Source organism: Penicillium griseofulvum (assembly GCF_001561935.1).
Source record: "Penicillium griseofulvum strain PG3 chromosome Unknown contig_77, whole genome shotgun sequence".
Lineage (NCBI taxonomy): Eukaryota > Fungi > Ascomycota > Eurotiomycetes > Eurotiales > Aspergillaceae > Penicillium > Penicillium griseofulvum.
Genome location: NW_024467426.1, coordinates 360,172 through 386,353, shown reverse-complemented (window position 1 = coordinate 386,353; position 26,182 = coordinate 360,172). Strand labels below are relative to the sequence as shown.

The 26,182-nt window shown below is 48.0% G+C and overlaps 6 protein-coding genes across 6 annotated transcripts; 2 read left to right on the top strand and 4 right to left on the bottom strand.

Moving 5' to 3' along the window:
• Positions 1–768: 768 nt before the first annotated feature.
• zpr1 (zinc finger-containing protein ZPR1) lies at positions 769–2,356 on the bottom strand (the record flags this gene model as incomplete). Its single annotated transcript, XM_040795768.1, has 4 exons — positions 769–1,769; positions 1,826–1,931; positions 1,989–2,157; positions 2,217–2,356. The coding sequence occupies 4 exons, from the start codon at positions 2,354–2,356 to the stop codon at positions 769–771; spliced, it is 1,416 nt and encodes a 471-aa protein (XP_040651333.1).
• Positions 2,357–5,121: 2,765 nt separating this feature from the next.
• On the top strand, positions 5,122–8,703 carry PGRI_080530 (RTP1/Tango6 family protein; the record flags this gene model as incomplete). Its single annotated transcript, XM_040795767.1, has 4 exons — positions 5,122–5,194; positions 5,253–5,838; positions 5,889–6,438; positions 6,496–8,703. 4 exons carry the CDS (start codon positions 5,122–5,124, stop codon positions 8,701–8,703), a joined length of 3,417 nt encoding a protein of 1,138 aa, XP_040651332.1.
• A 1,178-nt stretch (positions 8,704–9,881) lies between these two features.
• On the bottom strand, positions 9,882–12,144 carry PGRI_080520 (RNA lariat debranching enzyme; the record flags this gene model as incomplete). Its single annotated transcript, XM_040795766.1, has 3 exons — positions 9,882–11,882; positions 11,937–12,038; positions 12,112–12,144. 3 exons carry the CDS (start codon positions 12,142–12,144, stop codon positions 9,882–9,884), a joined length of 2,136 nt encoding a protein of 711 aa, XP_040651331.1.
• A 1,105-nt stretch (positions 12,145–13,249) lies between these two features.
• canA (putative cullin binding protein CanA) lies at positions 13,250–16,455 on the top strand (the record flags this gene model as incomplete). The annotated part of the gene is made up of 3 exons (XM_040795765.1): positions 13,250–15,595; positions 15,647–15,985; positions 16,039–16,455. The coding sequence occupies 3 exons, from the start codon at positions 13,250–13,252 to the stop codon at positions 16,453–16,455; spliced, it is 3,102 nt and encodes a 1,033-aa protein (XP_040651330.1).
• A 407-nt stretch (positions 16,456–16,862) lies between these two features.
• Positions 16,863–18,399, bottom strand: PGRI_080500 (class I SAM-dependent methyltransferase; the record flags this gene model as incomplete). Its single annotated transcript, XM_040795764.1, has 10 exons — positions 16,863–16,938; positions 16,997–17,425; positions 17,483–17,669; positions 17,728–17,753; positions 17,816–17,932; positions 17,982–18,023; positions 18,082–18,111; positions 18,170–18,226; positions 18,281–18,327; positions 18,373–18,399. 10 exons carry the CDS (start codon positions 18,397–18,399, stop codon positions 16,863–16,865), a joined length of 1,038 nt encoding a protein of 345 aa, XP_040651329.1.
• Positions 18,400–22,462: 4,063 nt separating this feature from the next.
• Positions 22,463–23,266, bottom strand: PGRI_080490 (Chromo domain/shadow; the record flags this gene model as incomplete). Its single annotated transcript, XM_040795763.1, has 1 exon — positions 22,463–23,266. One exon carries the CDS (start codon positions 23,264–23,266, stop codon positions 22,463–22,465), a length of 804 nt encoding a protein of 267 aa, XP_040651328.1.
• Positions 23,267–26,182: the final 2,916 nt, after the last annotated feature.

The following is a 26,182-nucleotide window of genomic DNA, read 5'->3' as shown; positions in this document are numbered from 1 at the left end:
CTTCAAATATCAGTTTCTTTCACCCTAGGGTTGTATTTCCTTTGCATGTGTGGTGCTGACCGGTTAGCACGGGAGTACCGATGGCTCATCGTGACTCGATCACCCGAGTGGGATAATGCTGAGATGATGCCCCGTTGTTGGAGGAGCGTTGGGGCTGTTCTGACAATATATGCAATCAGCAAATCTGCGTTGCTGCAGAGGCCGCTGAACTCACGGCCACTTCAATATTTGGGCAAGATTTCATTCCCGCTCTACCTAGTCCACCCGACAGTCTATTTCGTTCTCAAATGGCCTGTTCGAGACTTTCTGTGGTGGTCGATTACAAGAACGCCTTATCCTGGTACTACTGAGGCGAGCAAAGATGTTCTGCCGTTTTCTATGGTTTGGATAGGAACCATGCTCTTGTTGGGTGTTGTTATGGTGGTGGCATCTGAACTTTGGAATCGCTTCGTTGATATGAAGTGCCTAGTGCTTGCGAGGACATTCGAAAAATGGGTTTCATGTTAGCAGAATGCACCACAAGTCAAAGGCATACGATCAGTAACATTTGACATGACCGACACATCTCTTGTCAACAGTTTTAATAGTATGTAATGCACAATATATTAGACACAAACAACTTTTATGACTTCCTATATGTCCTCCTGTGACAAAATATTCAAATGACCCCCGCAGAAAAAAATATCACAGACGCCGTTATGCAAGAACCCAAAAAGAATCAGATCATCCCGAGTTTCATGAAATGGGTATACATCATAAATCCTTCGATTACTCCTTCTTGGCCTCGGCCTCATCCTGCTCATAGCCCTCAGTCTTCATGTCTGTCAGACCGAGGTCATCCTCCTCCTCGGCAGAACGGGTGTATTCCTCAGTAGTGATCTGGGGGTCGACAGCCGGGCTGCAAATATCTTGAACGTAAGAGGAGGCCATCGGGTCTTGCAATGTGATGGTGAACTTGAGCTCGCCGCTGATAGCCTGGTCGAGACGGCTGAAGAATCGTTGCCACTTATCCTTATCAGAAGAGACCATACTGTCACCTCCAGAGCGTGTGGAATCGTCAACGTCGAAAATGGCACCCTTCAACTGATCCCTGATCTCAACTAGCAATCCTTCAACAGTGGTGAAACGTCCACCGAGCGTTCCTGGTTGAACGTCGAGGTCAAGTTCAGGACTGTAGAGTCCTGCTGAGTCACTCTTGAGAATATCGCGAGAGAGATCAACCTCGTTATTCACCTGGAGAGTGATACGCTTGCCCTTCTCGGGCACCTCACCACCGGTCTTAATTGCAGACGATTTGTAGCCGCAGTGTCCACAGTTGGTACCAAACAGCAGAACCTCCTTGAAGTAAGGAATGTTGACTTTCTTAATGTTCACCTCAGCTTCCTTATTACAACCGGGGCACTCGGCAGGAATAGTGTAGACCTGGCCATCAACGATATCGAGATCATCTGGGTCTCCAGCATCGAGCTGAGCTGTGTCCTCTTGCTTGACGGCATTTGCATCTGCAGAAATTCCCAACTCCTCATTCTGTTCGTGGGTACGTGGGTATTCACGGCGCGTGTACTTGTTGCCACGGTCGGCGCTGTTGGGCGCAATCCATGAATTTCCAGTGAGGTCATCGAGGGAGATAGTGAAGGGGAAAGCGTCCTCGCGGTTCATAATCTTCTCAAGACTGGCGATGATAGGCACAAGGGCATTGTAAAGTTCAGGAGCTTGCTCTTTACGGAGCTCTTGCTCTCCTGACAAATTTTCATGAATGAGTTGAACCACTAGAGACAAGGTTAGCGTCTTGAAATTGATTCCTATTATATTGGGCTTCACGTACTGCCTTCCACATTGGTCAGCTGGCCAGTTCCCTTGGGAACTTCAATCTCATTGCCAAGCTTAGTAGTAAGTTTGAAAGCTGAAACATCGCTGCGGATGACTTGGCGCTAAAAGATTCAGTTAGCTTGAGCGGCAGATAATCGATTATAGCAGGAGATGGATACCTGAAGATCCTCCTCATTCTCGACCCTTAAAGTGTAAACAGTTCCACGCTCCTGGATCTGACCGGCCGATTTGATCGAGTTGTTCTTGAGGAAACAATGTTCACATTCAAAACTCTCCAGAATGATGTCTCTGAAGTAAGGGACTCGGAGCAAAAGCAAGCGTGTGACACTAATTGAAGTTGAAAGTTAGAAATAGCAAAACATGGAAACTAGATGGTAGAAACGAACCCCTGCTCGTGGCAGTTCATGCAAAGTGAGTCTATTGTCATTGCGCCGGTGTCCTCATCGCGCTCTACAAGATCGCCGGGTTTTTGGAATTGCGATTCAAACTGGGCCTCAAGGGCATCATTATCGGCTTTGCTGACCATTGTATAGGATATGTTTGTGAAAATTGGAGAGAAATAATGTGAAGTCTGGGAAATATGAAAAAAGGCGAAGAAATGTGTATTGAAGCAAGAAATTCTTATCGCAAAAAATTTATCGGAGCCACGGGAACATTCCTTCTTGTTCTGCGCGGGGCAGTGAGGGGCTGACAAAGAGGGGGATGACATAATCCAGTTATGCCATGAATATTTGCGACCGCCCTCTGTATTGGTGAGCGGTGAGGTTGATAGCTTTAGTGACGTCTCGATCTATGGAGTACATTGGTGTAGATCTTCATGTACAATGTACATCATGCATTGTGCATGGGTCTAGCTAGCTTCGAAATCCCTTTCCCTTGGTCCCATATCCACTCAAACACCAGAATCTGGAGATATAGGTAGTTAGCATCATCTTAGAATAGGGGGGTTTTCGGGGGTACTTATAAGAAAAAAAAAGTGGCCGTTTCCACCACCGAGGTAGTAGAAACGGCAGTCCACCAGCAATCGTCTGGCCAGAGCATTCTGCTCCCATGTAGAGAACCATCATTGGCACAACGCCCAACTCACAATGTCAATACAATAGTTCCATAGCGGTACAGAGATCGCCCGATTTCCCATTCGTCGCTTTTCAGTTCACCCAATCAGGCAATAGGGACGAGCCTCGGCCGGGAACGCGTAGCAGCAGATGAGCATCGTAGACAAGCCAAAGCTTTGATCCTCACTCGAGAGAGGTCCCACGTCACCCACTGCATGACGCATACACGTTAGAACCAACCAAGGGCATCGCCCCCATGCCGACCGGAAGTGGGCTGATAAGTCAAAGCGTTCGAACGATACAAACGGTACGTTTCTCCGACCAGAACAATTGCAATCAATCGAGAGACATGGGGCGAGCATCAAAGTCAGGTGCAGACAGGAGTTGAGGAATGTCTGGGACCAGACGACAACCGATGAACAGAGCCCACGAACCCACAAAAGCCCACACAGCCTTCACAAAGACAAGCCAAACTTTAAACTTGGTCGAGACACAGTAAGCTCAACCGAATCTGCTTAACGGCCATCCATCTCCGCAAATTCAGTCAACTCGCCATTGTTTCACCGATACCGTCGCGTGAGCTTGAAGCCGAGTCTCTTGTGTGTGGTACAGTACCCTTTGGGACAGGTTTTTGTTTCCTCCCCCGGTTGACCCGAAGACCTTGCAGGAGGGCATGTTATGAAGCGGACAAAGAACATCCAGAAAAATCGCTCCCTTCTTCCCGAGGGAAGGAACAATGATGGTAGTCATTGTTGAAGTCGGCGCCCATCGATCTATTCACAAACTACTTTGCGAAGAGATGGTTAACACGGTCGGTCGTGATCTTCTGACGAAGTCGAATCGGTGGCGGGTGCCGTGATCCGAGGCCCCTAGCCGCCTATGGGGCGTAGGAATAACAGAACCCAAGAAGGTGAAACGCAGGGGCAAGATCCCCAGGGATCCTGGAATAGGAAACATGTTCAGGAGCAGACAGTTGATGCTAACAGAATTGACGAGAGAACACAGGCAAATAAGTCCGAAAAACACCAAATGGCTTGGGGGGAAATTTGTTGCCATCCGGAACGAGCCAACAGTTCGCAATCTCCGATGCCCTCCTGAGATGAACATCGAAGAATCATAGTGCAGCATAACCAAAGAACCTCGCGACAATTTCAACTGTGAAAATGCCTGGGCAATTTTCAGGGAGAGGAAGGTTGATTCCGGCGAGTGGACCCTTTGGATATGCTGACACCATGACTGTGTGTAAGGATACTGCTGTGTTCTAGGCAACAAATCTCTGAGCCAAGCTATTTGATGCCCTAGGCCATTCGAGACTTGAATGTCGCATTCAATCGCCATTTGGTCGCGCTGTCGTAGTTGCTCCTAAAGGTGACATCTAATACCGAAGTACCCGACATGCTTCGCCCGCGTTCTCTTCTCGTTGAACTGATATCCGAGGCATAGGGTGACCATCTGTTTGTGACCGGCATGCAATGTCCAGCATTGGTAAACCGACGCGGTCTCCGTTTGGATAACGCATAGTAAACCGTCTTTTGTGCCCAAAGGCTCTGGCTAGTTCGAATCTCTTTCGCTTAATCGGACCATCACAGTCTGTTTCAGCTAATCGTATGATCCGGCATGCACAATCCGTGAGACTGTGTCCGTGAGGACATTGAACCGGAGAGGGCTTAGGGCTTGGCTCCAATATCTTCTGCACCGAAACGATACAAATCGCCCGAGGGCAAGACATATGTGATGGTTCGCCATTGAAGGCAGCAGACGAAAAGGAGGTTCGAAGGGTTGATCTGTACATATGTGCCTTGGAAGGCAAGAGACTTGAGTGGCTCCACACCCAGGAAACGGTCGCGGCGAAACTCCGGCACGTCTGAACAGAAATTGGGTCCAATGAGTGTCGCAAAACAAGCAAGATTCAGAGTGGCTGGGGAACTGGTCAAGGCGGTTTAAATTGTCTGTTGGAAGAGTGTGAATGGGTGGTGGATAGAGTAGACGGGAGTTGGTAACGATAACATCCTGGGTTGACGTGACTACCTCAAAGCGGGCAAGCGCGACGGGCCACGAGACTGACGCGACTGCCACGTGACCTTATGTTTGTCATTGATTATATAATCAGCTACGAACGCCAAGACTGCAATTGTTCTAATCGCCGCGATTCATTTCTTAGAACTGGACAATGTTAATGAGGTGAATACCTTCATTGGCATGAATTTGGCATGATAGGATCCTATAAGTATTTATGATGGGGGGTCCACATCAAATTCGCGATGCGTTTGACATTGCTAAGAACTTTCTGACCCCAGTCCTCGATCGAGGTATGCACATTCGAGATGTTTATCCACATTTAGGTCTTTAGTGCTAACTGTCATCAAGAGGAAATACAGAAGACTCAGGGTAAATCTTTGCTGCAGATCCTGGGTCAGAATTCGGGGGATGATGATGGTGCTGGTGATGATGCTGCGAGACCAAAGGTGATCAATGGGGCTTTGGATATCTTGACCAGTCTCCACCGATCCTTTACTGTGCCTGAGGATCAACATGGATCTCTTCAATCATTTGATGAGGTTGGGGACTCGCCATCAGAAGATGCCAAGCGCCGTCGAATGCTACATGCACTGCTGGACCTGATTTCCCTGGAAGGGATATATCCTTCGCTATCATCTGGCGTTGGAATTCCACTGCAGCAGCGGGTAATCTCGGTATTACCTGCCGGTGTTATTGCAAAGCAGGCTCAAGTGGTTGCTAGCAGTGTACCGCACGATGAGCCTCTTCTGCGCCGCATAATCGACGTTTTAATTGACATTCTCTTCGACCCGAGACCAAGCCTTCAACAGATTATCCGCGGTCGTATATTGAGTGATATAATCAGTGGCATATCTGATCTTGCTTTTAATCCAAACAATACGGAGTTGCCTTACCGGGACAGATACCAGAAAGCGTTGGCTAAGCTAATTGATGAGTATGTTCGATTTTCCTTGGCTATTTCTAAGTAATATTAATAGGATATAGTACCGCAACCACTGTCTTGCTTCCTACATTGTCCGCATTTCTACAATCGGATACTGCACCGTGGTTCAAGTCAACAATCTCCAGCCAGATCTCGCACGTTCCGCTACGACCCGGTGGTGTAGTGCAAACTATCATGTTCATTGCATCGCAGTTTTCCCCATCGCTGGGTCAGGAGGCACAGGATCAATCAAATGGCCCTCGTTTGACGGTCCAGGCCATCATGCAAATCTCACGACTCCTTTCTTCTGTGCCATCGGATGTTGACCCAACTGTCTATTTTACGACAATTGCCCCCCAACTCCTAGCATTAATAGATGGTGATGACCCAGATCTAAGGAAAACCGCATCATATGTTGTCGGTAATGGAATTTTGGGGAAACGTGCTTATGGTGCTCCTGGTACTGTCGGCCACTCGATCTTTGTGGAGCCGATATTCAATGCACTTACCGCAAACCTCGATGCTAAATCAAGGCGATGGATCAGTCGCTTCACCGATATCGAAGGCTCTATGCCACACACCATGGAAGTAGATCCCACATCCAATGTCTTGGTAAATGGCGCCACGGTGTGCCTAGCTCTAAACAGACTAAGGTGCCTAACACTACAGCATCCAAATCCGGGTCTTGTGAAACGAATCGTTTATCCGATTCTTCTTCCATTATGGGGCTTGGTATGTTTCTCCAAGGAGGAAGAGCGAACCTCATTCCACGAAAACGTCTTGCCCCTGCTCCAAACGTATTTTGGCATCTCTGTTGGGGCTCAGCCCCTCAAAAAACTGGTTGATAACCTTCTTTGGGATGGGGGCGCGACATGGACATATAGTAAAGATTCCGACGATGGAGTCGCTTTACAGAAGCGGAGTGAGGAAACTAGCCAGCATTCAAATCTGATGCGACTAATTGATTCTCTGCAAGCACGCGCAGAAGTTTTCGTTAGTCTCATTGGATCGGATCCTAGCAGCGAGGAACGGACCGGTGATATTTTCCTGTATGTCAGTGAAAACTGGCTAGTACAGCCCCAGGGCTCTCCACTTGCCGGCAGCACACTGGGTGGAGGTCCTGTTGGTGACAGTGACAACATCATTCAGAAGCTTGTCAGTGCCAAGGTTGCAGAGAAGCTACTTGAGAACTTCAAGGAAGCACTAACTCGACGGCCGCTTCGAGTTTTAGAGCTTATTAAGCATGTCATTGATGGGGAGCTGCATAGACTTAGCGCCCAAGAAACGGCGAGGCGAGGGGAAATGAATAGGGTGTCCCTATCATCTTTAGCTAATATTGTGGAAACGGAGGACAAAGACAGGGAGGAATTAGGCAACGACTCCTCTGAGTCCGTTTCAACAGCCTTCAGTTTGATGTCTACACTTCTTGCGTCCGCTGACTTCTCCCCCACTGCTGAAATCCAGCCCCTCCTTTCATCTCTTAAAAAAGATCTCGATCAACTCATTCCCTTACTCCCTTCTACCCTCTCCAAACCAGCAACGACCTCGTCCATGTTGCTGGAGATTCACCTTGCCGCTGCAGACGAAGAAACCACGGTCAAGGCAGTACCATCTCATGTTCTGGATCTTGACACCCATCGTCAAGCACTTGCGAATCTCAACTCAGATCTACCGCCCGTGCAGGCCGAGGGTCTATCGCTGATTTCGAAACTGATCATGAACTCTTCACCCGTCATTGATGTGGGGTCAACCCTCACACTCCTGTTGTCAGTCATCACCGACACGTCCAAGACTGCTGGCAACGAGGAATATGCATACCTCGGCGCAATCAAGATAGTTGGTACCCTAGCATCACGTCATCCACGTACCGTCATCAAAACATTGGTTGAAGAGTATGCGGACCGAAGAGAACGACGAGGATTGGACGAAAGACTCAGAATTGGCGAGTGTCTTCTGCGAACAGTGCAGGAATTGGGTAACGCACTAGCCGGTGAGACGGCCAAAATTCTTGGTGAGACCATGGTCTCTGTTGCTGGACGGCGTGGCAACAAGCAGCGTGCACAGGAAGCTCGCAAGAAGCAACTTACTAAAGAGAAACGGGAACAGGAACGCGCGCGACGCAAGGAAAAAGAACCAGCCATGCCCGAAGGCTGGTCCATTTCATCCGGAGTAGCCAAAGCTGCTTCCGAACTCGACCTCTCGGATCTCCATTCGGACGAAGAATCCCCAGAACAATCAGCGTACGCCACAAACGTCGTCGCTGCATGGGCCGCCGGTGCATCTGCAGATGATGCCCCTGATGACCTTCGCATCCGAGCATCGGCCATTTCCATTCTTGGGTCGGCCATCAACGTCAACATCCTCGGTCTTGGCCCTGTTATTCTTTCTTCCGCCGTCGAACTCGCGCTAGCTACTCTAACCCTCGAACGCGAACCAGAGAGCGCCATCCTCCGTCGGGCGAGTATTGTCCTGGTCTTCGATATTCTCAAAGCTCTCGAGGCAGCGCGGGAGACACGCGGAAACCAGGATATCGGATTCGGCTTTTCCCTTTTGGACGACTTGTCTTCCAGTTTTGCCTCTCCGTATGGTTCCAGAATGCAGGGACAGTCGACCATCGGCAACATTCCTACCATGCTACGGACGCTCCGCTTCATTGAGGGCAGTGAGTCGGACGGGCTCGCCCGTGCAAATCTGCGCGCTTTGATAGAAAGTTTGGAGGCGTGGTCGGAAAAGTCTTTGATGTGGGGTATTGGTGCCCAGGACAGTCAAGATGCCTTCAACCCACAATTTGGACTGAGCGACCGCATCGCTGGTCTACAGGTTGATCCTATGGCCGGGGGAACCACTGGACGCCCTCGCATCGAGGAGATTGAATGAAGCAAATGGCGGCAACACATCGGTCCTCTACGATACATAGAACATTTGAAGCTCACAGTTGATCCAATGATTACCATTTCCCGTGATGAATATTTAAGGTCCATCCAATATCAAATAGTAGTATGTAAGGATGGGGCTAGCTATACTCTTTTGACTATCCGTAATTCTGCTTCCCTCACATGTCCAATTAGGGAACCAGCTCATATCAACAGCCAATCAGCCATCTAATTGCCTGTTTCTATCAGCATCATTGGTCTAGTGGTAGAATTCGTCGTTGCCATCGACGAGGCCCGTGTTCGATTCACGGATGATGCACATCTTTTTTGTTTTTATTTTTCTACTCCCACTACATTTTTCTATTATTTTTATGTTGAATGAAATGTTGAAAATACTAGCCTGTAAAAATTAGTATTCTTTATATGTTAACTACTTCTGACCTGTAGTTACAAGATTAAACGAAGTAGTCGAATCTGAATGATGCTGGTTATATATAAATGGCCCGACCAACATGGAATGGGAAAATTGTTGCTCGGAAAGAGATGACAACTTAGATGAAAGTGAGGGAAAACTCTTCGCTAGTTTAATACATGGCTGGGCTATGCACAAACAGAGAGAACTATTCTATCATGTCACTACATGATATGAAGAAATCCAGGTCAATGGGATCTCTTGACCGATGAAGGAACATATCCTCTGGCCACTGTGTGGATTCATAACTTCGTGTACATACGTGAGCAGAGCAAGACAAAAGAAATTGGTAAATTTTATTCCATCCTCTTCCTCACTTGGAAACATTCTCACCTCTGATTCAAAACTGCCAACCCGCCGAAAGGAGCGCATAGGCGCCCTGTTCAGGCCGGAGAGCCACAATGATCCGATTACCACTTGGCTGAACTTTCATGCCCACTAACAAGACAGAAAATGGCCCCGTTCCCCCTCTTTCTCAGACGTAGGAGATCTGACGGAGGCACTTCTGTTGCTACGCCCAGAGGGCTGCCCCTTCAGACGGAAGAGCTGGGAAAAAAAGGTAAATAGCAAAGGGGTTCAATAATATCTGCTCAAAGTACATAAAAGAAGGGAAAGAAGGACAAAAGAGGTCCATCCGCCCGATTACCTACTTAATCCGAATTGCACAACGATGATTTATCCGCCTAACTTCCCGAGGTCCCGAAGTCCCTTCACCGACCACGACCACTGTATCCACCGCGCCCAGGACCACGTCCACCACGACCACGACCACGTCCGCCACGACCGCCGCGGCCACCACGGTTGCCCTGGAAGTTCTGACGGGGGGCATCTGGACGTGGGCCAGCCTCCATGCGAGCCTGACGTTCTTCATCGCTCATGTCAAACTTATTCTCAATGCCAATGAGGTTGCAGAAGGCAGCAGTCTGCGGGTTTGTGTACTCCTTCGGCTGCTCCTGGGTGTTGATGGAAACGGAGGGATCATAAATGGGAGCAGTCGTGACAAAATCAGCGGGGATATTCATCAATCCGGCCTTGACAATGTGCTCTTCAACCCATTGTTCCTCCTCGGCGATACGTTGCTGGTAGACTTCATAGCCCTTATGGAAAGGGCCAGGACCATTGGGCTTCCCGCCGAATTCGAGCTCATCAGCAAATGCACGCAGAATGGCCAGCCACTCCTTGTCGTACTGTAGTCGCATTGGAAGCTCTACCGCGGGATCATCCTGTTGGGAGATTGGCTCAATCTCCAGTAGCTCCACGTAGTCGTCGTGGTTGTGGGGCTTGTCCAAAGTCAGAAACTTGGTCATGAGATTCTTAATATTCTCGGGGGCCGGAAGGTACTGAGCAGGGCGATTCGGGACAGGGTGGGCTAGAGGAGACTGCCCAAGGCTAGCCGGCAGGGCAGATTCGACTTGACGAACGCGATCATCGGTACCGTCACCCCACCAGGAATCGTCATGCCAATTCAGAGAAATGTCAGCTTTAGGAAGATCCTTCTGGGCTGGAAGAGACTTCGCGCTTGGAGGAGACTTTGCGCTTGCGGTGCTACTTGGACTAGTTGAAATACTGATCTTGTCGGTATTGTCGGCCCCATCATTGGTGACCGGGACATCATTGGTCGCCTGGACTCCTCCGGTTGCTTCAACGAAGGAAGATTCCTGCTGAGGAAGCACCTCCTTGGGAGAGGTGTCCACAGGGCTGTTGTCCTGGCTGGCGGTTTCGAGGCTTTCGACCTTCTCGTGGTTGATCGGGGCAGAGTCAATCCGTTCTCCATCGGCGCCACGTACGAACTTTTGAACGGGGCCGTCGCCAATCTTGACTGTCTCATTGAAAGTAACGTCGCGCAGAACTTTCGGCTGTCTCGACCTGACTAGCCGCATGAATTCTTCTTGGTCTCGTTGCTCCTTCTCAGCCCGTCGGGCCTTGTCTCCGAACTCGTTCCACGCTTTGATGCGAGACTGTTCGTCTCCTGTTGCAGTTCCGAGCAATTTGTGACTAGCAAGCATGCTGGGGCCAAGGTTGCTGCGTGGCATCGGCACAGCGTTATTTGCGTTATTTGCACCGGTGATATCAATGGGACGGCTGGGGGGACTCAAAGACTTGGACTTTGCGCGAGGTGGGCTATGGGGCACCTTTGCAGTGAAACGTACATGGAGATGAGCTGAAAGCCAATACGCAGGTCGCAAGTGATTTAGGGCCTCACGTGCAGCCACGCTCCCGAGCTTCCCCGATTCGGAATCAGCTTTGAAGCCCGACTTCTTGCGAAACAGAGTTCCATAGTCGCCGAGTTTCTCGACACCCTTGGGCCAATCATGAGAGAGACCGATGTCAACTTGGGTACGGACTTGGAGGAGTTTGCGCACATCTAGTTCCCGGATATGGTAAATTGAGGAAACATCATCCCTGTTGTAGGGCAATCGTTCATAGTGGTTCTTGCGGTAGTCGTAACCTTTCCAAATTCCCGACATTCCAGAGATTCGGAGAGGTCCGTAGCGGATGATGTTGGCCGCGCCCAGGAAGTAGATGTTGGGGGCCACCCAACCGCCATAATAGAGTTCAGATAGGTGATTGCTCGCCTCGTGATTGCCCCCGATGAACAATGTCAGGTAGGGAGCAACGCGGTGACCGCTGTAATACTCGTGAAAATCACCAATTTGTTTGAACTTGTCAGGAACGGAAAGACAAGTTGCATCATTGGCATTGCGCAGAGCCTGGTTTTGTCAGTCAACGTTGAGATGTAGAAGCGGATATGACAAGGAGCTCACCTGAAAATCTCCGCCAATGATGACCAGATCAACGGACTCCCAGCCTTTCTCGGCGGCCTTGCGGTCCACAGTCTCATAAATGTCATTTAGGCTGCCATGGCCCTATATAAAAGATTAGCAGCTGTGAATTGGATATGTCACATGAAGTGGGGGATCTCCATGCAGTGTCACTTACGCAGCCTTCAACGGCAATGCGCACTGGCGCCATCGTAGAAGAACCCGACTGAGCTGTCGGATTTTGATAATGGAAAAAACAGCCTCAAAATGAGGTCTGAAAAGAAAGAGAAATAGAAACTGAATGCCTTGCTATGAAGCAGGAAAAAAAAAGTAAGGTATGAAGCAACGAAAGAGTTGAGGGATGGAAAGAGGAGAGAGTAAAAGAGATGTAGATGGGAAGAAGCGGCCGGTGGAGCTTGGGGCTTTTAAGCTCCCGCGCGGCAAATCTCTGAATAGCAAACGGACCCTATTCAAAGTTCTTTGTTTGTCCCTATTGTTCTCCGTTTGCTTCTTCATTGTCATTTAATTGACAATTGATTATTCTTTTTTATATTATATTCTTTTTTATTGTTTTTTCAATAATATTTTCCTCTCAATTAGGCAATGTCTCACATTGAGTCCTTTCTCAGTCAGGCAGTCACGGCTGTCCCCCTCGGTTCGTCGACATCAGCTCATCTGCAAGCGGTGCACACCCGGCTTCTCCTTAACGAATCTAAGTCTTTGAATGTCAAGCAGAAGAGAGACTACTGTGGAGCGTGTGGTAGCATTAGAAAGCCCCAGTGGAGTAAAGTTACTGAGATCAAGCCGAAAAAAAGCAAGGCTTTAAACTCATCGGCATCTGGTGCCACAGTGTACAAGTGTTTACGTTGCTATCAGCGGACAGTACTACCTAAGTATTCAAGGAATACTGTCCCCAAACCTTCGTCTAGAGGAGCTACGGTTACGTCTACTGGAGGGTCAACTCTAGTAGGGATTGACGTGAAAGATTCGACCGTCTCAACAGACCCCAAGGCAGGCGACAATCAGAGCAGCAAGAAGAGAGCTAAGGCAAGAAAGCAAGGTGGTCTCCAAGCTCTTCTAGCCTCCAAACAACGTGCTCAACCTTCACTCGATCTGCTCGACTTTTTGCAGTAGAGGTCGCGCACGTGAGTCTTTCGCCAGATCGGGACTAGCGCGGGGCTAGCTTGCCTGTCTGTGACGGTGACCCCCAACATCACATCTCCAGCGCGTGTGTCCGCAAGACTCAACTGCGATTTCACTTTCCTTATTCCCTTATTTTAACGAATTACCTCTCCTGTGTTTTTATCCTCGCCATAATGTCGTCTTACTCAGACGACGAACATGATCCCCAGGTGGATGAGCTCCGCGAGACCGCCTTGGTCACTCTCGAAGCATTGATCAGCTCCTGCAACAAACAGATGCAACCGTACCTAGCGAACACCACTCGATCAGCTCTTCGATTTTTGAAATATGACCCAAATATCGCTGAAGTAGAGGACGATGAGGAGATGGGAGGCACACAGGACGATGGGAGTGACGATGCCACGGAGGAGCCGGACCTGGAAGATGACGAATTCGAGGACTTTGAAGAAGAAGGCGGCTACAGTGATATTGATGACATGAGTTGGAAGGTACGTCGGTGTGCTGCCAAGCTTCTATACACCGTCATCTCAACATACGGGCTTGGTCGCGCTTCGGACGCCTCTGCTCTGTTTCAGCAGATTGCCCCAGCTTTGATTTCACAAATTAGCAGGGAAAGAGAAGAGAGTGTGAAACTTGAAGTCGTGTCAACATTGACGGCGCTTGTTCGGAAAACCGGCGAGGGCTCCATGATCGTCACATCCAATGACTTCCTAGAGGCCGTGGGTGGCTCGAAGAATTCTCGCAAGCGCAGACGCCAAGATAGTGATGCGTCAATGATCGATTTTGAGCCGAGTGCTGGAACCTCATCGGCAATGGATTCTCCTGCTGTGCCATCGTCCCCCAAGTCTGGTCCTCATGCTGATCTTGCCCGCTCTGTACCTTTAATTGTACAGAATCTTGTCAAAATTTGGAAGCAGGCTTCGATTCCTCTCAAACAGGCTGCGATTATTCTCCTCAAAAGCCTTTCGCTGGTTCGCTATGGTGGTCTTGCTGACCACCTTCAACAAATTGAAGACCTTATCGCGGATGCCCTCAAGACCTCATCTCTCTCAGGGAGTACGGCCGCTCATACCGGGGCTGCTGTGAGTGCAGGTACCCTCCAAATTGAAACCCTGGGTCTCATTGCAGTGATCGCTGAGACCCATCTGTCTGATGCGTTACTGCCATTCCTTATTGCCCTGGTGCCCGGTGTGGTCGGGGCCGTCAACGACCGCAACTACAAAGTTAGCAGTGAAGCTCTAGGAGCCGTGGAGCAAATTGTGAAAGCAATCACACCCCCCCGCGTATCTGGCAATCCTTCCGATGTCACTCTGCAGCTACAGAAGCTCTATGATGTTGTCCACTCTCGAATCACAGACACAAGCGCTGATCTTGAAGTCCGCCAGCGGGCAATTCATGTGTTTGGTGTCATTCTTGCACGCACATCAGGAGAACAGGGTGTAGAGTTCCTTTCATCCGAGAAGAGATCTAATGGTCTGGCTGTGTTGGTCGACCGGGTGAAGAACGAGACAACTCGTCTGTCTGCTGTTCGTGCGGTTGACGATGTTGTCGTTCTCGCCAGCCGCAAGCAGGATGTTTCTAGTGATTGGGTCAATAGTGTAGCCCTTGAGCTAGGCTCTAACTTGCGCAAATCCGATCGCGCGTTGAGAGGCGCGTGCCTAGAAACTCTCCGCAGTCTTTCTATGAACTCCAACATGAGATCTCACCTCACTCCTGAGACGATCGCAGCACTGGAAAACGCTGCTCTGCCTCTCCTCGCTGCTGCCGATTTCCACACTCTTACGCCCACGTTGATTATTATTGCCAAACTTGTCCCTGGCAATGCAAAATTAATGGTTAACAGCGATTTGATCTCTGCTATATGCTCAATTGTGACTAAACCACTCGTCGGAACCGTTCTCAAAGCATTGTTGCTGCTGGTCAAAGTCATTGGCGACGAAGGTGCAGGTGCTAGTTTGATGCAGAATCTCCTCCGTGACGTGGGAATTACAGGGGACTCATCAGTTGTTGGAAGAGCCGTTGGCACCCTTCTGGTCCACGGTGGCCCCAATCTGGGAGTCACAATGGAAGATTTCTCAACAGAACTTGGGACTGCACAGGATGATAGTCGGAAATGCCTCGCCCTTGCTATCTTAGGCGAAATCGGCCTGCGAATGGGCCCAGAGTGCCCCTTGGCCCCGAGTCTCTTCATTCCCCATTTCGAATCTCAGTCGGATCATGTGCGCTTGGCTGCCGCTACCGCCCTAGGAAATGCGGCCGCAGGTAGTGTCAAAGCGTACCTCCCAATCATCTTGAATGGGCTGGAAAAATCAAATGCTCAAAGCTATTTGCTTCTTCATTCCGTACGAGAATTACTTCAGCATCCGGAGGTTGTACGTCCGGATCTCGCACCATCTGCTCACAAATTGTGGCACGCCCTCCTTGTTGTCTCTGAAGAGGAAGACAACCGAGCTGTCGGAGCTGAATGTGTGGGCCGTTTGGCACTCCTTGACCCCACTGCTTACATTCCCCACTTCCAAGTAAGTCATGCTCATTCTTCTACATCTGCAATACTAACCTCGTGCCCATAGGAGTACCTGGCCAACGCTGACCCGGCTGTTCGCGGCGTGGTGATTTCGGCATTCCGCTACACGCTTGCTGATTCAAGTGACGCTTTCAACGATGTACTACGACCGTTGATGGTGCCCCTTCTGACCAACATGCTCGGTGACAGTGATTTGAGCAACCACCGGCTTGCGTTGACCACACTTAACTCTGCAATCCATAACAAGATGGATCTTCTGCTTCCTCACCTCGACGAGCTGCTACCGGCTGTTCTTGGTGACACCAAAATTAAGCCAGAGCTCATTCGCGAGGTCCAAATGGGCCCGTTCAAACACAAAGTCGATGACGGGCTCGACTTGCGGAAGGTCAGTATCCCTTAGCATTCCCTATAGATCCCTACTGACATTCTCATTCACAGAGTGCATATGAGACCCTTTACGCCTCACTTGACACCTCCTTCTCCCGCGCCCACATAGACGAACTCTTTGACCGCATTGTCGCAGGTATCGACGACGAACAAGACATCCGTGCAATCAGCAATCTCATGACATCCAAACTGATTAAAATCGCACCGGAGGATACCGAGCGGCGTCTAGACGCTTTGTCAGAGCATTACACCACTGTGCTCTCCTTCAAGCCAAAGGAGAATGCGGTCAAACAAGAGTTGGAAAAGGCCCAGGAGGCATCCCTCGGCATTTTGAAGATTACTCGAGAACTGAGCAAGGCTTTCCCCGGTGCTGAGGCATCGGCCGATCTTCACAAGTGGAAGACATACATGGAGTGGGTTCGGCGGACATTTTCGTCACAGATGGCGACTTTGGAACTGGAGTCCTGAACTTGATGCGAGGACGGTTTCAATTATTCGCTTATTCGCTGCGATGACCTGCGATCAAAAGCACAATGGTGAGCCATTTTTGCAATTAAGCTAGCTTACGACATGACCAATGAAATACATGATCTTAATATCGTTTCGCTTACGATCTCAACCTTGTAAATATACTCGGGGAGCACGCTTTGAGTGGCAGATGAAAGTACAGCCGCCGTCCTGCGCCATCAACCTAGATTTATCTCGACTAACAGTGTTTACAGTCAGTGTATTTGTCTCAAATTCGAGGTCGCAAGGAATATTCATCGTGAGCATCTCCAAAGATCTAGGTCCAATCCCCTTCCTGTACAGTCTCTATCTTCACACCCAATCGATAACCCAAATACTAGCTAAAAAAATAATCACAGCCACATCTTTCACGCCTCCTCCTTAATCGGAGTCATCTCAGGCGTAAGTTCGCCGGGAAAAGGCTTGCGCGCCCACACACGTCGTCTAAAATGATCAGCATGTCAATTCCCAATTCCCTTACTGCGGGTGATACCAAACTCACGCTTTCTGATAAAGATGATATCTCGGATTCTTAATCTCCGATCGAATCTTGGCCAAATAAACAGTAACTTCATCCTTCGACCAAGGATCCGGCGCACCGAAATGCGTAAGCAACCACATACACCAACCCTCCATCCCAGAAAGCCAATGGTGATAATTAACAACACCAGCCTCTTTAAATTTCTGATCGCGAGCCCACGGCCCAATCGGCCATAGATATGTCTTCTCCTGGAAATCCACAAACCCGGCTTTTTCCATCGCGCCGCGCATGGTATCCATGGTGTCTAGTGAGCGTCCGGCGCGCTCACCACAACCCATCATTGTCGAGCCCCATTCTCGCAGAATACTGTCTGCAGGTAGGCTGTCGTCATCACATAGGATGAAGGGACTGCCTTCGAGTTGTTCGATCCAGCCTCCTGGTCGGAGGCTCCTACGATTGGTGTTAGTGCGTGTGGATAGGTTAGGTTAGATCAAGTGGTTGGTTTACTTAAAGGAGCTTGTATAGACGCGATCCCATCCGGCCGGGTCGAATGAGCCGATCATAATACGCATGTGGATCAAGTCCAGGGGCTCTCTCCAGGTCCATTCCTCTAGGACATTGTCGACTTCAAGGATGCAGTTGGGCGGCATCCATGTCACTGGAGGAGGGAAGAGGTCAACTCCTCGGACGGTCGCTAAATAGTGTTAGTTTATTATTTTAAAGATATCCAGGGGGATTGGTATGGCACTCACTATTTGGGAACATGTCGGCAACATCACTACACAAAGGTTATGTTGGTATATGCCCTGTCTGTTATGGATGGGGGATATTTTGACGTACATAGCCCAATCACCCTTGCCCGTTCCAATGTCGAGGATATGCTTAGGGTTCTTCCCGATCGGCGATCTAAACAGTGGGTTTTCTCTGTCTGAATCTAAAACCATAGCGAGCAAATGTCTGAGAATGTTAGACGTGAGTCTCATATAGAAAGCTTAGTCGGACGCACCCAGCTTCGTAGGATTCAAATGCCTGTTCATCGGATGGAATCCTATTGAGAATTGAGTATGAGCTAGCAGCTTATTGGGTGACGGGTATGAGATGCATACAGATATTCCTTGTTGCTCAATGTTTGATATCTGTGGAGAATAAGTAAGCCACGGACCAAGCGGGATGGGCTCCACTATGAAACCATACCGTCTGCCATTTTCCATAAGACCTTGATAGATTGAGGAACCGATAGACGTCGTCTCCCTAAATATTGTGTTAGAGATGGCATGAAAGCGCGGGGAAAATAGGAGTATTTACGACTGCCAGTCATCGTCATATTTGGTTGATAGATAGATATCCGTATCCTATAACTTGTTAGAAGAGTTAGGAGAAATGATAGGTAACCATACTACTGCAATGCGTGGTGATTTTGCCATTGTTCAATATGCCCCTTAGGATGATAGAAAAGAGTGGGAGGAGGTTAAGGGGCGGAATGGCACATTCAATGTTGGTACTAATGTTCAACGGTTTTTCACCCGGTGTGCCGCAATCCTGAAGTCGATTCGTAATTTGGATTGGATGATGAGACACAAGCGCGTTATTGTTCTCCACGGTCAAAACCCGAAGGGGGTTGGTGCAGTGTTAGCCACGTTGTGCGGAGGTTCCCGTCGATGATCATTGGATTGACATTGAAAGGGGCGGGCCAGGGATGCACGTATGCCGAGATTCTCTATCCTTGTTTTGCCCGTATAAGACACTCAACGTACTTTTGGAATTGGTTAAAAATAAATTTATAGTGTATCTATATATAGCAGCATATCATATGTTAAGAACACAAACCATAGGCAGTTTTACTCAGATATAAAGTCCTCCAGGGCTAAACGCATTTATTGCTTAGTCAGACTATTTGTATATCATAGAGAATTACATATCCCTGCATTTGTCATTGTTATATCAGATCTTAAAGAAATAGGGTGTTATTTGGAGAACTACCGTTGATCCCAGAGAGATGCGGCTCTTATGTGTGGGAAAAAGCAGGAAGTAGACACTGTAAAAATGCTGGCAATTGAAGGCACAATGCTAACTTTTGAAAGCCCGAACTGACTCTGATTTTAGGGGGAATTTATGAAAGGGTTAAAAGACACACTTATAGGAGTGCGTATTCACCCTCATAGAAAAGGTAAAATGAAGCTATTCAATTTCCCATTATACAAATATCCACATCCATTTCTACGTGTTTAATGCCATTCTGTCACTCCGAATATAGTGTAAAGAATAATTTATAACCCTTCCAAGGTTCTCTATATCTTCCATCGATGTATAAGGAGTATGGATTTTGTACTAAGCCTAGATAGGAAATTACCTTATTCTGAGTCGGACCTTCTATAAACTTCATTCTATGCACTTCATTCCTTCGTCATCTTCTAATGTTACCCAAGTCTCAATCATGCTGCAGAACTTGATGCCTTACTTTCACCTCCCATCCAGATTTGTTCCCTTGAACCAAACCTTTCACACTTTTCGGCACAGCCTTCTAGCACCTTACCTTGTGGAGCTGTACTTGATCAAGTTCTTCCGCTCATCAACATGCAAGTCATTCGGTCCATTCGTGAAGCTATCGTTCACCGTGTCGGCAAACCCCGTCTCTCATTGGATGCTCTCCCTGTGGAAATTTTATCATCAATATCAGATCTGCTGTCCCACGAAGATATCTACTCTCTTTCATTGGCGAATTCGCGACTTTTCACAGCACTAAAACGTCAAAGGGAGCAGCTCCGACCGCTCAGAGGAAGGGACAAGCTACCGATCCTTCACAGAATCGAGCGTGATTTACCGGACCACCACGTTTGCTATTATTGTTTTGTCCTGCACAAATATGACAAGTTTCAAGAAGGCTACTATACTATACACCCGCCATTTGTATGGTTTTACTTCCTCCCTTGTGTACGGAACGGGAAAGTTCCACATGGACACGCTTTGCAGATACTTGACTCTGATTTCCATTATCGCTACGGTTTCTACTTTGTGCATCTCCAACTCGCCATGCAACGCTTCTACCACGGTCCAAGATTTGGTATTACTACCAAGTCACTATCATATACCGAGGTGAAAGAATACGAAGACTCGCGTACGTTATTCTAAACTGAAGCACAAATATGCCCAAGTGGAGGTGGGCTTCCGATGCCACAAACACACCCAGGGCTGACTCAGTTCAAGCCTCATAACTTATGCCTACGAATGCAAGCTATCATGTTAGTTGCTTGCGAGGATCTTCATCTATTTCTTTCTGATGAAGTGGTTGGGCCCACCATGGTCTTCTATATTTGCGAACATATCTCGCACTCAACATTTTTGGAATCAATGGTCAATTCCTATGGAGAGGAACCAGCAGACTATCATATTGCTGCAACTTGCAAAAGCTGCAACACGGATTACGAACTTGTACTTGTTGAATCCGGTCAAGAGGATCTCGCTCTAGTCATCACGAGGTGGATCAACTTAGGCCCAGGTCTTAATCCACATGATCCCCAATGGAAAGTCCACACATTCCAGTCCCCAATGCGGAAACGACTCTCCTTAGATACAAGAATCCCATATCCAAGTCCTCGGCGTTCGTTTGAAACCACCGTCGCAAAGAGCTGGTCGGCGGATGACCTTTATTCTTACAATCTTTCATCTCTACGAGCTCGGAAATACAAATCTGCGATGGGCACAAAATACCCCGATTTCCCATGGACCTTATACTATCTTCAGGAGCCCGTGGAGAGTCTGGTAGGACTAATAAGCCAGACAGAGCCGGTGATGCCGCGGCCTCGCCCTAAATGTAAAGTGGAATGAACTCTGCTTTCGCTTCACATCTCCCTACCCCCTTTCCAGCTCACCATCGAAAGAACAGCCCATATTTGTCTGTATTAGCCACCATCCAAATCGAGAGCTTTCTTATGCTTTATCTGTCCTCCATTCCTTGTAACCAACAAAACTTTCCCTTGAATCTATAGCTTATAGACATGAAGACCGATGGTCATGAGCAGGATGAGGCCGAGGCCAAGTAGGAGTAATCGAAGGATTTAAGATGTATACCCATTTCATGAACTTGGGATAATCTGATTCTTTGGTGTTCTTGCATAACGGCGTCTGTGAGATCTTTTCTGCGGGCATCATTTGAATATTTTATCACAGGGGGACATATAATTTTGAATCCCCCTCGCAAGCACCATACCACTAAAATGACGGTTCTGATCACATTCTGGAACTATCTTATATAGTTGCTTTTCATCCGATCCCCTCTTCCCAGTGACCTCAGCTTTGCTCCACTCCTTGCCAGGCTGTCGGCGCTGGCGTAACATCACATCCCCAGCCTCTATCTCCATGCTATCCAGACTTTCCTTATAGAGCGTGGTCCTGTTATGGAGGAACATTTTGTCCTCCTTTAAGTCCGAATGGGACTCTTCCAGCTTCTTTATTCAGAAGTGCGAGTCCTCCAGCTTCTTGATCCTGGAGCGATCACTCAGAAATGGCTCCTCAGAGTCCCCATTTCCTGGTCCTCGATATCTTGAGATCACTGAGCTCACCCTCAAGTAGCCCAACCCTCTCCTTGAGAGGCTCCTTGTGCGATCACTTCAGTACCAGTTGATTTCCCTACGGATGGGCTTGCATTTTTTGCAAGGGTTACCGAGATCGCATGAATGAACGTGAGAAGGCTCATCAACAGTGTGATGCTGTTAATTCCCTATGGATCGTTTGATCATCATGGGCAACGCCATGATGATCAATGGATGGCAAGGTGGGCACCTAAGGGTAAGGGTATTTCCTGTGCTATTACAAGTATGTATCAGCTACTGCCAACGATGAATGGGCTGATGTTTATCCATACCAAGTATGCACTTTAGGCAAGCATTTCGAAGTGCCAGGTACCCGTAAGGGTCTTCGTCGACCTTAGTAAATGGAGGTTGACAGGCGAGACTTTTCGTCTTGGCTTTCTATTGGAGCCACCGATAGCTGAAATCATTTGATTAGTTAATGCTCCTGATGGAACTAATAGTCAAGTTCCACTTACCAGGAGACGGACAATGATCAGGTGAAGTTAGAAGTTGAACTTCGTTTGAAACGGGGAGATAGCGGAATGTGATGAAGTGTAATGAGAATTGTAGTGAAAGGTAGGAAGAGTGATAGGAAGAGTGTAGCGGAAGGAGAATGAGAAAAGTAAAGGAAAGACAGAATTGTAGGAAGGTAAAGAGAAAGTGAAAAAGGAAGGAGCCAAGGGAAGAAATTGAGATCTTTATATTTCCACATAATAAAAACCTCAATTCCACAGCTACACGTTTAAGCTCTCGTCTTCCTCACTTTATATTCACTTTATTTTCACTTTAGTCACAGTCTACTTATCACTTTGATATCGTTTTAGTTTCAGTTTAGCACTTCTGTGTCATATTCTTGATTTGCTCATGAAGAAATATCTGATTCCATCGTAAAACTCGCTCAACCGTCAAATAAAGGCATTTACCCCCTGAACGCGGGCTTGTCATCATCTACGTGATCTTCGAGAATCCTACCAGTGTGTTCTGCCTCAATCCAATTTTGTAGACGCATTGGAGGACCGGGTTTCAAGCGGTACTCCATGTGAAACTCCAACACCTTCTTCGGGGTATGTTTAAAGTTGCCAGCGGGGTACCACTCTCGGTCGACGTTGTAACCTGGCCATTGCACTCGGTACTGTAGTTTTTGATTATGTATCCTGGCATCCATAATGATCTCAATGTCCCAAGGTCGGAAGCGATCGGCGTTGGGCGCAGCAGCGGCCTCCATAATTGGTGCGATGCCAGAGGTGGCATTCAAGAGACGATAGGCAAGGTCGCCCCTCTCACGCAGAGCAATATCTCGATGAGCGACTGCCTCGTCACGTTCGTGACGGAGTGCTTTGAGTTCTTGCTGGAGTCCTTCGAGTCTTTCCTGGAGCGTGTCATTTGTAAGAGTGTATTCAACTCTGTCGGCTTTCAACACATCTATCTCGTCCTGCAGATCCTGGTATTTTTCTTTCAACAGCTTGCATTGATTGGCAAGTCCTGCGAAGTGTTCACTTATTGGAGTCTGGAGACGAGAGCGCAATGAGGAATCATCTTCCTCGTCATCTTGCTCTCCCAGATTCACTGGGTCTCTCAGATCGGGGGTTTTGGTAGTCCGATCATGCGCATCGACTTCCTCTTGCACATAGATCGAGCCTTCGTCATCCGGCACAGCACCACGATGCCTATCCCCGACCTGTATGCCCCCGGGGTGCTTGTTGCGGATCTTTGGTCTGACCATTTTGATTGGTCGGAATTGGCGGGTTGAGTCTTGGTTGTGGGATGCCAAGGAACTAAAGTGGGGTTGAGTCAGCATTGAGAGTCCAATCACAGGGATAGTACAACTGGACTATCTATAAGAATCGGGATAGTTACCAGTAAGTTCTTTAAGAGAAGTGGCATTCAGACGATGTACTACAGAGAAGAAAAGTAAATAAGAGGGGATTCGTGGGGATGAATGGTATTTGTGGGGTCCCTAGTGCAAACCAGGCAAAGCTCAACACTCGCTCAGCTCACTTCCCAATATGGAAGGCACGTATTCCACTTTATTTATTACAAGAATACCCATATAACCGGCCCTGACTTTTATTTTTTATTATCTGTGGACTTTTTAGTACTAATTTCAGCTGTAGGTTGCAGAGAAAGTGAGGTAGAGAAGTGAGAGAGAAGTGATTTCTTATGTATGAATCTAAGTTTATGGGCCATAGGAATGGGCTGATTCCGCACACTTTCCATCAGCATCTATATGCTCCGGGAGAAATCCCACTAGGAGTTTGGCTTCGAGTTCTTACTTTAGTTGGATGAAGCGCCTGCATAGTCATACGCTACTAGTTAGACTGCAACAGGTTAATTCAACTTTGATTGATTGCAAGGTTGAAATAAACCTTTATCGAAGACCTTACACTACGACTCAACCTCAGCACGAGGACACATCTAATGGCTGCCTCAAAAGGCTGCTTGTCCACTGTGAATACCCCCATCACATCCTCTTTACCAATGGACTCTTTTGCCATGGCCTCCGCTCCTCTTTACAAGCCTCCCTCCCATCAGCGTCGCAAAAAGAGAACAAGCAACACACAAACTTACCACCTCATTCAAAACGCCCGAAAGAAACTCACTCTCGAAGCTTCCCGGGCAGACTGTGATCTCCGATTGCTGGTTGGCCACACCAACCTGCTTCATTCGCTGATGCTGGACTACGCTGACCCCAAGCGCGAAGATAAATAGTCAGATCATCCAAACCTCTTTGCCTCCCTTGAATGAGGGTACTTACAAGACCACTTCTCCTGCACTGCGCAACCTGAAATATGTTGTGACTTTGATGCCATGGCCAAATTTCAAGGGCCTAGTCGAAGCAATATACAATGCCCAAGCATTCAGCCGCAGCTCGACATCTGCAATCAGCCCCAGCAAACACAAGTTAGATCCTGAGATCTTCGTGTAGGTGATGAAAATGGCCTCCAAGGCCGTTTCCAAGAGGCCATAGGCGAGATACTTGGATCGACCTTGGAGGCCCAGGAAGTGAACTTGTATTTTGTGGGCTTTAAATGCTTGCCAACGAGACTCCACAAAAAGAATCTCGACACGTACAATGGACCTCGACCATAATCGAGCAGCCCGAAGAGAACTGGAACTCAGAAGGCGCATCTGACCTAGAGTCGGACATCAGCGAGAGCGAGGAAGACGAGTCAAAATACCATGAAGCCGGATTTGTTTGTAACACCTCAAACCGTCGACGAGCCTCCTCACCAAGTACTCCCACGCCAAATTACCTGCCGCGGGGGGTGGGGGGCTTTGAGCAATTACACAGACTCAAACTTTGAATTTAACGATGCGGAGGACCTAGGGGAACTCACGTTGACGCTGTACTGGGAGACAGGAAAAGGAAGGCAAAGCACCTAGAAGAGAGAATCTGAAAATCATGTGTGTGTGCGACTTTGTACATGTATCAACTGTTATTGTCTTTCCAATTGTCTCCAAGAAGCATTCACAGGCGCCCCTAAGCATAAAATCCCTTAGAGATTGATCAATACTGCCGTATAGATCATATCACTGATAGAATGACACCTTTGAGTTTAATGAAACCACATAGACAAAAGTTCCGCTAAATCTGGGTTAAATAATTGTCCGAACTCATAGAGATTATCCCACAGGCTTATCCCCTAGCACTGGCGATTTTTGGCGCCTCGTCATGGGATATATGGTACGTGCGGGAATATTTATATGTATAGCAGCCAGGAGGCCAAGTTCCTGGTTTCCCACGGTTTACAGACCGGCCACTCGTTCTTCGTTCTTTGATTTTGGGTTGAAGGAATGGCAGTAATATGTTCGGACATGTGACAATGCTTGAAGACAGACCTGGTCTACTTTTTGAAGATAATGGTGTCAAAGTTCGGCGTTTGGTCTTTCCTTATGCCAAATTGGAGGGAACTTCGGGGGGTTGACTTGGATCAAAGGCCGAATGAGCGCCACCGGCGAATTACTCCTGAGACGGGTTTGTTTTACAAGGCATCTATTGATATAATACTGCTGAGTGTGTCCTCTGTTTTAACTCCAAACACAAGCAGGGTCAATGGTAGTGAGTATTAGATTCAACAAATTAAGCGAACCAGTCCGACATTCGATGCTGAAAGCCGAGAGAAATCGCCCAAATGTTCTTCATATCTCGACAAATAATACAAGAGTTTTATGTAATAGGAAATCGATAAACTAGCTAAACAACGTTATAAACAACATTTGAGCACTGCGGAGAATGATGTACGGTTAAGCCTAGGGAAAGCAGCACACCTTACACGGTCAATTTCGTGACCTATGTCGCCAATTCTTTCGAACATGGCATTGTGCTGTAGAGAGGTTTTTGATGAGTGAACCGCATATCGTATTTCGTTGACGAGTCTTTCGAAACCCTTAACCGGGTAGGTGAATCTCTCCGACTACAATATGAAGATGCATAGGTTAGCCCTCAATACTCTTGATCGTTCCCAAATCTTACCTGCATATGGCCCACTTATTTGAGTTCCGGTGGCCCAGAAAAATACTATAGTTGATGCTAGGGTAACCTGCCGTTTTGGATTGGTTCTCTTATAGTATGGATACATGGTTTAACCCCGTGCTTCTCGGTAGCCTCCGAAGCACTTGATTCCTGTTGACGTTTGGA